Source organism: Pristiophorus japonicus, chromosome 6 (assembly GCF_044704955.1).
Source record: "Pristiophorus japonicus isolate sPriJap1 chromosome 6, sPriJap1.hap1, whole genome shotgun sequence".
In the NCBI taxonomy this organism is placed as follows: domain Eukaryota; kingdom Metazoa; phylum Chordata; class Chondrichthyes; family Pristiophoridae; genus Pristiophorus; species Pristiophorus japonicus.
The window spans coordinates 161,715,796-161,728,792 of record NC_091982.1 but is presented as its reverse complement, the minus strand read 5'-3'; the positions used below and the strand labels follow the sequence as shown (position 1 = coordinate 161,728,792).

Sequence of the window (12,997 nt, the reverse complement as noted above, 5' to 3'; positions counted from 1 at the left end):
CGCATGTGCAGAGGTCCCGGCACTGTTTTCAGCGCAGGGACCTGGCTCCGCCCCCCCACAGCTCGTGCTGACTGCGCCGAGTGCCACAGGACCTGTAAGTCGGTGGAGAATACCGAGGATTTTTTTAGGCGCGAAAAACGGGCGCCCAGCTCGGAGGGGCGCCCGTTTTTTTTCTTGTGGAAACTTGGGCCCATACAGTCCCAATCGACTTTTATCGGTGACATTATTTATTCTGTTTTTCAGGCTAAACTTAAAATCAGCCAAAGCGTAAGCTTTTAATGTGAAACAACCTCCTTCCATGTGTCTAATTGGACCAGTCCCAAAGTTATCCACCCTCAGGAAGTAGGCTTTACAAGAGCACCAACTTAAAATTTCACAGAAGCTAAACCCCTGTTGGACCATGTGGCAAATATGCCACACTCATTGTACAGGCTGTGTTACATTGCATGACATCTTGATGAAGTTGTGTGCAGTTGACAACCAAATCAAAAAGTTAGTCAAAGGAGATGCAGAGCTATATGTAAAGATACATGGCATAAACAACTATAGGTGGTAAGTATTGAATAAACTTATCTCTTAAGGAGATTTTTTTTAAATTATGGAATGACTGCTGCCAATGACCAGAAACTGCGCAGAAGTGTACTGCGCATTAGTCTGGAACCGAAAGTTTCTTTCTTTACCCTCACAAAATATTTTTGAAGCAGCCCACTCGCTCCCGGCATTTTTCCTCAGAGCCCGCTCTCTCATGGCATTATTTATTTTTTAAATAAACAAACCCGCTCCCGTGACGAATCGGCAGCACACATGCGCAGTCCACTTACAGTTTATTAGTAGCAGTCGCATCCTTTTTTTATATAAAAGTGGAAATTTAATGGCAAATGCAACTTTGGCATAGGTCTGACTTAATACCTCCGGCATGCTGAAGTAGCAAGAAATCAGTCACAGTATAAAGCACAGTACCTCTGCACTCATATCCAGATCGGATATTAATACAATCCACTTTTAGATGGATCTTATCTTCCATGTCTTCCCGCAACTGATCATCATAGTACAGGAGCTGACCGTTGGACCACAGGTCAAACCAGTTGTTCTTCCATCGCTTTAAAATAGTACCTGAAACAATCCAAAAATGATAACTCAAGTTGAAGTTTTTCTTATCAGCAAAATGCACAGCTGCTTACTGAGGAACAAATGGCCATGAAGCAGGTCATGAGCAAACTGAACAAGCATTAAAAATGATGGCCCCACCCTAAGCACAAGAATAATGGTCCAAACCAACTTATCAAAGACAAGAGAGGATTTATCCATCCCCCTTTATTGCAAGGGGGATGGTGTATAAAAGCGGGGAAGTCCTGCTACAACTGTACAGGGTATTGGTGAGGCCACATCTAGAGTACTGCGTGTAGTTTTGATCTCCTTATTTAAGGAGGGATAGAAACATAGAAACATAGAAAATAGGTGCAGGAGTAGGCCATTCGGCACTTCTAGCCTGCACCGCCATTCAATGAGTTCATGGCTGAACATGCAACTTCAGTACCCCATTCCTGCTTTCTCACCATACCCCTTGATTCCCCTAGTAGTAAGGACTTCATCTAACTCCTTTTTGAATATATTTAGTGAATTGGCCTCAACAACTTTCTGTGGTAGAGAATTCCACAGGTTCACCACTCTCTGGGTGAAGAAATTCCTCCTCATCTCGGTCCTAAATGGCTTCCCCCTTATCCTTAGACTGTGTCCCCTGGTTCTGGACTTCCCCAACATTGGGAACATTCTTCCTGCATCTAACCTGTCTAACCCCGTCAGAATTTTAAACGTTTCTATGAGGTCCCCTCTCATTCTTCTGAACTCCAGTGAATACAAGCCCAGTTGATCCAGTCTTTTTTGATAGGTCAGTCCCGCCATCCCGGGAATCAGTCTGGTGAACCTTCGCTGCACTCCCTCAATAGCAAGAATGTCCTTCCTCAGGTTAGGAGACCAAAACTGTACACAATACTCCAGGTGTGGCCTCACCAAGGCTCTGTACAACTGTAGCAACACCTCCCTGCCCCCGTACTCAAATCCCCTCGCTATGAAGGCCAACATGCCATTTGCTTTCTTAACCGCCTGCTGTACCTGCATGCCAACCTTCAATGACTGATGTACCATGACACCCAGGTCTCTTTGCACCTCCCCTTTTCCTAATCTGTCACCATTCAGATAATAGTCTGTCTCTCTGTTTTTACCACCAAAGTAGATAACCTCACATTTATCCACATTATACTTCATCTGCCATGCATTTGCCCACTCACCTAGCCTATCCAAGTCGCTCTGCAGCCTCATAGCATCCTCCTCGCAGCTCACACTGCCACCCAACTTAGTGTCATCCGCAAATTTGGAGATACTACATTTAATCCCCTCGTCTAAATCATTAATGTACAGTGTAAACAGCTGGGGCCCCAGCACAGAACCTTGCGGTACCCCACTAGTCACTGCCTGCCATTCTGAAAAGTACCCATTTACTCCTACTCTTTGCTTCCTGTCTGACAACCAGTTCTCAATCCATGTCAGCACACTACCCCCAATCCCATGTGCTTTAACTTTGCACATTAATCTCTTGTGTGGGACCTTGTCGAAAGCCTTCTGAAAGTCCAAATATACCACATCAATTGGTTCTCCCTTGTCCACTCTACTGGAAACATCCTCAAAAAATTCCAGAAGATTTGTCAAGCATGATTTCCCTTTCACAAATCCATGCTGACTTGGACCTATCATATTATCTCTTTCCAAATGCACTGCTATGACATCCTTAATAATTGATTACATCATTTTACCCACTACCGATGTCAGGCTGACCGGTCTATAATTCCGTTTTCTCTCTCCCTCCTTTTTTAAAAAGTGGGGTTACATTGGCTACCCTCCACTCCATAGGAACTGATCCAGAGTCAATGGAATGTTGGAAAATGACTGTCAATGCATCCACTATTTCCAAGGCCACCTCCTTAAGTACTCTGGGATGCAGTCCATCAGGCCCTGGGGATTTATCGGCCTTCAATCCCATCAATTTCCCCAACACAATTTCCCGACTAATAAGGATTTCCCTCAGTTCCTCCTCCTTACTAGACCCTCCGACCCCTTTTATATCCGGAAGGTTGTTTGTGTCCTCCTCAGTGAATACCGAACCAAAGTACTTGTTCAATTGGTCCGCCATTTCTTTGTTCCCCGTTATGACTTCCCCTGATTCTGACTGCAGGGGACCTACGTTTGTCTTTACTAACCTTTTTCTCTTTACATATCTATAGAAACTTTTGCAATCCGTCTTAATGTTCCCTGCAAGCTTCTTCTCGTACTCCATTTTCCCTGCCCTAATATACTTGCATTGGAGGCAGTTCAGAGATGGTTCACTCGATTGATTCCTGAGTTGAAGGGTTTGACTTATGAAGAAAGGTTGAGCAGGTTGAGCCTATACTCATTGGAGTTTAGGTGATCTTATCGAAACGTATAAGATGCTGAGGGAACATTGAGAATGTTTCCACTCGTGGAGGAATCTAGAACTAAGGGATATAGTTTAAGAATAAGGGGTCGCCAATTTAGAACGGAGATGATGAGAAATTTCTTCTCCGAGGATCATAAATCTGTGGAATTCTCTGCCCCAGAGAGCTGTGGAGGCTGGGTCATTGAATATACTTAATGTGGAGATGGACAGATTTTTGAGCGATAAGGGAGTGAAGGGTTATGGGGAGCGGGCAGCGAAGTGGAGCTGAGCCCAAGTTCAGATCAGCCATGATCTTATTAAATGGCGGAGCAGGCTCGAGGGACCAATGGCCTAATCCTGCTACTATTTCTTATGATCTTATGTAGGATAGCTTTTGAATATCCCTTCTCAAGAATGTAGTACTAATATAATAAATACACCTACTCCAGCATTCTTGCAACGAATTTGCAAACCAATTACAAAATATAAAACGATACCATCACTAAATACAAATAGCTTGTTGGATCATTAGAAAGTTTGTATGAGGGGACATTCCTACAGTTACTTGGTGCAGAATAATAATTGCCTTTATAATAATATGTGTGCCTCCAGCGTCAGATACATCACACAGCTGCCACTGGCAAACTATAATTATCTCATATCCAATGATACTTTCCATAGGTTCCAAGAGAGGCAATTACAAAAAGCTAGGTTGCTTTCTAATGGCCCTCCAATGAACCCAATAGGAAAGGTTGGCACACCAGGAGAGAAGGCGGCAGCACTCGGATATCATAGGTTTGTAATTAGTGCTGCCTCCCAGTGCCAGCGCAAGTGTGCAAGTGTCTAATGTTAGAGGGAGAGAGAGAAAGAAACAAAGAAAAATTTCCTGTAGAAATGGTTAGGTATTGAATAGCGTCAAATCAACAGATTTAAACTTTTAAACATCTAATTTCGATTCATTGGTTCAGAATGATGGTTCCAGTTAAATCTGATTTAAATTTCTCCCCACCCAATCACTCCTATCACAGGTCACGCTCTTCAGTTAAACATCACCATCACTTTACATCATACAGGTCAGAAAGTGTAACTCACTCTGCCGAAGCAGCCATCCACTCTTAACATAGGCCATGCCTGCAACCACAAAATGATCTGCAGAAAGAAAAGGGTTTAAAATGAGAACAAACAAAGCCCCACGTCGTTATTTAACTGTTTAATAGGCACGTGAAAATATACAGCAGGGAGAAGCATGCATTCCTACAAACCAATAACTTGTAGGTTCATCGAGTCAATCAATAGGGGAGTTAAAAAGTGGCAAATACTGGAAGTTAGAAAAAACACAAGATGCTGGAGGTGCACAGTACAAAGAGAGAGAGCATGACAAAATAGAGAGGTGCGACTTACTTTATGCGACATCACCTACTTCGGGCAAATATACTTAAAACAAATTGGATCCCTTATGACAATGCTGACCAACACACACATATTGACTGTATAATTAAACCATGAAGTGTATTCAATAACGACAGTACGTGGATTTTCTTTTGTTTCAAAGCCTTTAAGAAACCAACTTAATTGAAAATTGTTTGATGGCATGGGAATGAGGCCTTTAGTTGGGACTCAGGAAACGCAGGCAAGGCTGCATTTATTCCTTGGCTGTCTTCTGTAGCAATTATTTTTGCAACTGTGTGGCTTGCCAGGTCATGACAGAAGGCATGAAGAATCAATTATGTAGTGTGGGGCTAAAGTTATATATAGGCCAGACCTGGTAGGGATGACGCATTGCCTTCCCTGATGAATGGACACGAGTGAACCAGTTGGGTGCTTTCATGGTCATTTCTGTCCGCTGCCAACCCACAAATGAACAGATTTTACTGAATTCAATTGTACACCTTGCTACTGTGAGACTTGAACTCAGCATCTAGGGTACGAGTCCAGTGCCATAATCACCACATTATTGTGCCCACTCTTTCAGCACAATGGGCTTGAATGGCCTCTGCCTGTATTGAAAAATGATCTAATGAAATAAGACAGAAGATGCACTTACAAATAAAAAAAAGCTGATTGCACATCAAGTCACAAAAGGCCAAAGTTCGACATTTGTTTACATGAATTTGCATATTAACACATCTACAGTTCCACTTCCAGATGGCCCAGATTCAAGTCTGGGCTTCAGTTACTAGCTTCTTTAACTAACTTCACCCTCCTAGGGATCAACCATTGAATGTGATTTAGTATTGGTCACAAGCCTGAAGTGAAAGCCTCTAGACACACTGCTGCCCCATCATTCTGAAACAAGGGAAAATAGCAGTCACACACATCACAGACCCTGCTTAACAAAGTTTAGCATTTAGTTGGACTTTTCCAGAATTGTCCACAATTAGCTTAGAACTATTTTCCAAGTTGAGCATTATCCTTTTTAAGCAAAATGGTCATCAGAGCGATCTATGTGGGATTCTCATCTATTTATAAAACTGAAAGCAGTAGTACAACTTAACTGATTCGAATTGTAATTATAACACTGGGGCCGGAGACAACAACCAACACTTGCAATCTGGACCAATATTACGTCAGTCACTCCAGCCGAGGTGGAGACAGATGAAACCAGTTGCTTTAGGGAAGCATTCGACTATTAACAAAAATAGTGAAAAATCTTATTTAAAAAGATAGAAGTTGTCCAATGGTAAGCGTATTTATTCAACAATTGTCTTCAACCAAACAACAATCAAGTTAGAACCACAGAGTTTTACTGCTCAAAGATTATGTCAACACTATTCTAAACTATTCCCACTCCCTTTGCTTTCTTCCCAGAATCCTGATTCATCAGCTGGTTCAAATATTGATCCACTTTTCCAATAAAAGATATGATGGTTTCTGCCTTGAAACATTCCCCATGGCAAAGCATTACTTATTCCAACAACATCTGCACAAATACATTTCCCCAACTTCTCTCTTCAATCTCCGTGGCAATTTTAACTTGGTGACCCTTTTTCACTTGTTCCTCAAATCAGAAGAACTAGTCTTTCCCTATTCACTCTATCAAACATTTCATAAATTTAAAAAAACTATTACGTTTCCTCTTAGCTGTTTCTGTTCAGTGGAAAGTGCCAAAGTATCTGAAGTCTCTCCTCATAATAGTTTCTCAACCCTGGTGAATGGGGATCCTAAAATTGCACAGAGTGTTCTAACTGGAGATTAACTGTGCCCGAATACAAACTTAACCTCTTTGCTAAAAAGTAAACGACTTGCCTTTATATAGCATCTTTCAAAATTTCAGGAGCTCCCGTGAGTTTTACAGCCAATGAAGTTGTCAATGTTGGAATATAGGAAACGTGGCAGCCAATTCGCACACAGCAAGCTCTCAAAAACAGCAATGTGATAACGACCAGATAATCTGTTTTTGTAATGTCGATTGAGGAATAAATATTGGCCAGGACACTCTTATTCAAATATTACAGTGGGGTCTTTTACATCCACTTAAGAGGTTTAATGTCTCACCTGAAAGATGGCACCTCCGACAGTGCAGGACTTCCTCAGTATTGCGGAGCAAAGGCATTATGTGCTCAAGTCTTTGGAGTGGGGCTTGAACCCACAACCTTCTGATACAAAGGCAAGATTGCTACCACTGAGCCAAGGCTGAAACTTATGTCCCAAATTATAAAACTCAAAATGCCTATGGTTTTATATACGTGCACCCTCAAAGAATGATATATCTGACCTCAAAGGACTCTGAAAATCAAAAGCCTTCAGCACTTTCCCACTGAGTGTACACTTCAATTATATTTTTTAACCTCAGTTTCTCTGCATCAAAATGCAGCTTCTGTTTGCACAATCTGCTCAACAATCTACATCCTCCTAAAGTATTTTATAGTCTTTCTTGCTGTTTGCCAAACCTCCTATTTTTTGTATCAGTGGATTTTGACACTGTGGACCCAGTACAGGGTATATCTGATTCAAATCCAAGACTCCATATTCAATTTGAGAGTATTGGATTAGAAATTTCAAGCTTGCTTAGGTTTATTTTTTTTTGATATTTAAAATATGTAACTAATTTTCAGTGCAAGCATTCAGCTTGGAGTCAACCATCAGTAAGGGTACACTTGCTCCAACTCCACTTCGATCTGTCCAAACTAATGCTGAGGTTTGAAACCATATCTGTACTAACATACAGTGCCAGTAAGTCACAATAGCAGGTGTTGTAACACTGTACTAAACAGTATATATATTGTTTTTGAGTACTGTATTGTGAGGAATTTCTGGGAACTGAATGCAGTAAGAAGTGATAAAGTACTTGCTTTCCTGAAGTTGGGGATGTCACGTTTGGGACAGGGGATGGGGAGCTTGACTCTGTATCTGCCTGAATCACACTTGATCTAGGAGCGATTCCTGCTGATACCAGGTGCCCAAAATCAAAATGTATTCCATCTTACTCCACTACGTCACTCAATTAGCCAGATTAACATGTGCAAGTTGCTTTAATCATCACAAATAATAATAATAATGGTCACAATGTTCATACCATGCATGAAATAATTCAAACCAGACTGACAATTATGCATTCCGGGAATCATACTGCAAACTGATCCCAGTGACATCACTGTGAACTGTTCCTTCCTCACAATGAGTGTCTGATTCGTATCACATCAATTCCATGAAATACAAAACATCTTTTGTACAACTGCATCAATATGTGGTACAAGGGGCAAACACTAGACATTGAATTTACTTTTTTTTTGGGGGGGGGGGGGGCGGTGAAGAAGAAAAGGTGGTAAAATTAGATTTACTTGTTTCAGGGAGAAAAAGTATGAAGTCACATGGCATTGTCACAGTTCACAACTGCCACACACTAAGAGACAAACAAACGCCTTATTCCTTCTGCTTGCATCATATTAAAAGGCCCATCGAGCCCGTGCCAGTATTTTAGGAACATATAGGAGAGTAAACCATTCAGTCCCTGGAGCCTGTTCTGGACCATTTTTAAACAAACACAGAAAATGTAAATCCAAAAAAGGATCAGTTAGCAGGTGTAAGAAGTGAAGCCTGTTTCTTTGAGTTGGCTGTCTGCATAGCAAAATATACCAATCTTGCCCCATCTCCTCTTATTGGTGCAGATGGAAAAAAAATATTGGAAACATCACTAGAAAATCTCAAAAAAAAACCTCAAGCCATGGTCCCACCCTTTGGCAAGCCTAGAGCCTATGTGCCAAAGCTGCAAAACCCAATTCCAGGTAACTATGTTGACCTGGCTGAAAGATTCACTCTGCCCCAGGCCTGGTGATCCAACCCCAATCCCTGCCCCTCACACACCCGCAGGCACGTGTGCCCCAACATCCCTTGACCTTCACCTCACTCAGCTGTGAGCATCTCAACCCCTGTCCTCACTCAACCCCTGTCTCTCACTCACCCCTGCCCCTCACTCACCCCTGCCCCTCACTCCACTCCGACTCACCTCTTGCCCCTCATTCCACCCCCTGACTCACCTCTTGCCCCTCACTCCACCCCCTGACTCACCTCTTGCCCCTCACTCACTCACCTCCTGCCCCTCACTCCACCCCCTGACTCACCTCTTGCCCCTCACTCACTCACCTCCTGCCCCTTACTCCGCCCCTTCTGTCTGTCGCCCCCTGCCCCTCACTCCGCCCTCTGTCTGTCCCATCCCTCGCCCCTCACTCCACCCCCTGACTCACCTCTTGCCCCTCACTCTACTCCGCCCCGTCTGTCTGTCTGTCTGTCTGTCCCATCCCTCGCCCCCTGCCCATCACTCACCCCAGACTCCCCGCTCTCACAGTGAAGCCGACCACGACATTCGACGTCTGACGCCTGACTTATGACAGGTGCCGCCTCCCGGAGCCGCGGCTCGCAGTGCCCTGTGGGAGTTGTAGTCCGCCCGCCAGATTCCGCGCTTGCCGTCAGCGACGGTGGGACTACAGCTCCCAACATGCGCCGCGGGGCTCGCTTCCTGGAAGGGCGGGGCGGGCCAGGAGTGTTTATGGCCGGGGCCAGGAGTGTTTATGGCCGAGGACAGGCCTCGCTCCGCCCCTGGCCTGGTGTGGCTCCGAAAGGGGTTATAGCGGAACCACATTTCTCCCAAAGGAGGGGGCGGAACCTATTTGAGGCCTTCATCAAGGATTTGTTCTTTTTAGCCCTTCCCACTTGGAACCTGGATGAAGGACTACTTACAGGTGTCTGTGGTCACAAGAAGAAGCATCACCATGGTTACGTAGGGACCTCCATACGACCAGATTCAGTCCCCTGTCCATTTCACAAGCACCCCTCCATGATTCCATGGGATGCTAAGACTAAACAACCTACATGATGGTTATCAGTTTAAATAAACTACTCACATCAGGGTCAGGGGCAATATAAAGATGTCACTTCAATCAGGAGAGAAAATCCTACCACTCTAGGTATTTTATAGTTCTCCCAAAACTCACAGGGATTCTGCCTCAGTTAGAACTCAAGATCCAATTTCTGAAGCAGGATAAACTCAGAAAACACGTATTCAGATTGTTCATGTTGTACCCAGGAAGTGGCTCAGAGCGATGGGATATATACTTCCAATTTGCAAAAGTTTTTCAGGTGACTATCAGTACAAAGCATCCCCCTTGCCTGATCCCCAGTACTTTTAAGTTTTCACAAAAGTACCTGTCAGTAGTTGTAGTACATGCAGGATCTATATATATATCAGGACTTGGACAATTGGCTCAACAGATCCCAAGCCTGAGGTCCAGCAACAAAGCTCCACTGTGGACACTTGATATGCAACCACTTTACTGAAACCTGCTCATCTAGTGCTGCCTTCAGAACGTTCCCAATCAGAAGTTCAAAAAATGCAAACAGACAAAGCAAAAGTAATACTCAAAAGTAATACTGATAATGCCTTAGCAGCCCCTCAAACCATGGCTTTTGGACATCATAAGCAGATCCCATCGCATTGGGATCAAATGCTGCATCTCGACCTGGAGTAATTCCACTTGACCGTCTGGTTACTTAAAGATGATGGCTGTTAAATCATGGTTTCTGTTTGTGCTGGTAGATCCTTGATTAATTACTGCGGGACATATACTAATGGAGCTTTTAACACAAAATGCAAGAAATTTGTGCAATACTGCTCCACTGAGCTTATTACGTGATGTTTCACATATTCTGGAGTTTCCCCAGCATTTGTTCAATGTGCCTGGGGGTAGTGTGCTGACGTGGATTGAGAACTGGTTGTAGACAGGAAGCAAAGAGTAGGAGTAAATGGGGACTTTTCAGAATGGCAGGCAGTGACTAGTGGGGTACCGCAAGGTTCTGTGCTGGGGCCCCAGCTGTTTACATTGTACATTAATGATTTAGACGAGGGGATTAAATGTAGTATCTCCAAATTTGCGGATGACACTAAGTTGGGTGGCAGTGTGAGCTGCGAGGAGGATGCTATGAGGCTGCAGAGTGACTTGGATAGGTTAGGTGAGTGGGCAAATGCATGGCAGATGAAGTATAATGTGGATAAATGTGAGGTTATCCACTTTGGTGGTAAAAACAGAGAGACAGACTATTATCTGAATGGTGACAGATTAGGAAAAGGGGAGGTGCAACGAGACCTGGGTGTCATGGTACATCAGTCATTGAAGGTTGGCATGCAGGTACAGCAGGCGGTTAAGAAAGCAAATGGCATGTTGGCCTTCATAGCGAGGGGATTTGAGTACAGGGGCAGGGAGGTGTTGCTACAGTTGTACAGGGCCTTGGTGAGGCCATACCTGGAGTATTGTGTACAGTTTTGGTCTCCTAACTTGAGGAAGGACATTCTTGCTATTGAGGGAGTGCAGCAAAGATTCACCAGACTGATTCCCGGGATGGTGGGACTGACCTATCAAGAAAGACTGGATCAACTGGGCTTGTATTCACTGGAGTTCAGAAGAATGAGAGGGGACCTCATAGAAACGTTTAAAATTCTGACGGGTTTAGACAGGTTAAATGCAGGAAGAATGTTCCCAATGTTGGGGAAGTCCAGAACCAGGGGTCACAGTCTAAGGATAAGAGGTAAGCCATTTAGGACCGAGATGAGGAGAAACTTCTTTACCAGAGAGTGGTGAACCTGTGGAATTCTCTACCACAGAAAGTAGTTGAGGCCAATTCACTAAATATATTCAAAAGGGAGTTAGATGAAGTCTTTACTACTAGGGGGATCAAGGGGTATGGCGAGAAAGCAGGATTGGGGTACTGAATTTGATGTTCAGCCATGAACTCATTGAATGGTGGTGCAGGCTAGAAGGGCTGAATGGCCTACTACTGCACCTATTTTCTATGTTCTATGTTCTATGTTCTATCACTGTTTAGTGACCGCTGTTGGAAGTGTGGGTGAGTGGACAGATCAGGAAAGGACAGATCAAGTTTGGCTATGATTCCACTCATGGACAAATCTGTTACATTTAACCTTACATCTATATCTCCACTTGTCCGAGCACTTCATAATTTGAAATGCTTCAAATCACCCCATAATTTGCTCTGCTTTAATAAAAATAGTTGCAATTTTTTAAGTCTTTCTATTTGTAGTTCCTCCTGCTAAGCAGCATCTTAGTGAATTTGCGTTGTCTTCTGCAGGGCAGTTACTTTTGCTCTGCTCTATCTATTTAAGAAAATGTAACTGGATCTATTTGTTGGTATTATGTACTAACAGTGAGCCTGTTTTTTGGCTGCTTTACCTTAGAAACAATTTCTTATCTCTCTCTTAGTTCAAGATTGCAACTTCAGGGTTTTTTTACTTCCCAAGTGCGAGAAATGTGTCACAAACGAGTAGAGTCACCTGCTGGTGCAACAAGGAATTAGACTGTCTGTATAAACTGTGACTGCATAACTACATCACAGTTATTATGTATGCCAGCATCGCATAGGTTTATTTTTTCAGACCATTTTAGCTATCTAGAGAGAAAGAATTGCAGCACCTTTCACTATGTCCCAAAATGCTTTACACCAAATTAAGTACTTTTAAAGTATAGTCACTTGTTGTAACATAGGTAACATAGCTAATTTGCACACAGCAAGCTCCCAGAAACAGCCCTGTGATAATGACCAGATAATCTGTTTTAGTGATGTTGGTTGAGGGATAAATATTGGTCAGGACACCAGGGAGAAAGAACTCCATTGCTCCTCTTCAAATAGTGCCATAGCACTGGAGAAGTACTACCAATGCTGCCTCCGCAAAATCCTGCAAATTCATTGGCAGGATAGGTGCACCAACATCAGTGTTTTCTCTCAGGCCAACATCCCCAGCATCGAGGCATTGACCACACTTGATCAGCTCCGATGGACGGGCCACATTGTCCGCATGCCCGATACTAGACTCCCGAAACAAGCACTCTACTCTGAGCTACGTCACGGTAGGCGAGTCCCAGGAGGGCAGAGAAAATGCTTCAAGGACACCCTCAAAGCCGCCTTGAAAAAAAGCATAACATCCCCACTGACTCTTGGGAATCCCTGGCCCAAGACTGCTCAAAGTGGAGGAGAAGCATCCGAGAAGGCGCCGAACACTTCGAGTCTCTTCGCCAGGAGCACTCGGAAACCAAGTAC

General features: G+C 43.6%; 1 protein-coding gene across 4 annotated transcripts in view; it reads right to left on the bottom strand.

The window, feature by feature from the left end:
- The window catches only part of plekhb2 (pleckstrin homology domain containing, family B (evectins) member 2), a 43,530-nt gene extending 34,243 nt beyond the window's left edge, over positions 1-9,287 (bottom strand). The window contains exons 1-4 of one of the 4 annotated variants that reach the window (XR_011593634.1): positions 9,215-9,257; positions 6,947-7,047; positions 4,544-4,600; positions 961-1,113 (exon numbers count right to left, since the gene is read on the bottom strand). Coding sequence is in view for 3 of the 4 variants with exons in the window: in XM_070883355.1 (XP_070739456.1) it covers positions 961-1,113; positions 4,544-4,600; positions 6,947-7,004 (268 nt within the window). In the remaining variant the exon portion in view is untranslated. Of the gene's footprint in view, positions 1-960; positions 1,114-4,543; positions 4,601-6,946; positions 7,048-9,214 lie in introns of all 4 variants that reach the window. The other 3 variants (XM_070883355.1, XM_070883354.1, XM_070883356.1) reach the window with 3 other exon arrangements.
- Positions 9,288-12,997: the final 3,710 nt, after the last annotated feature.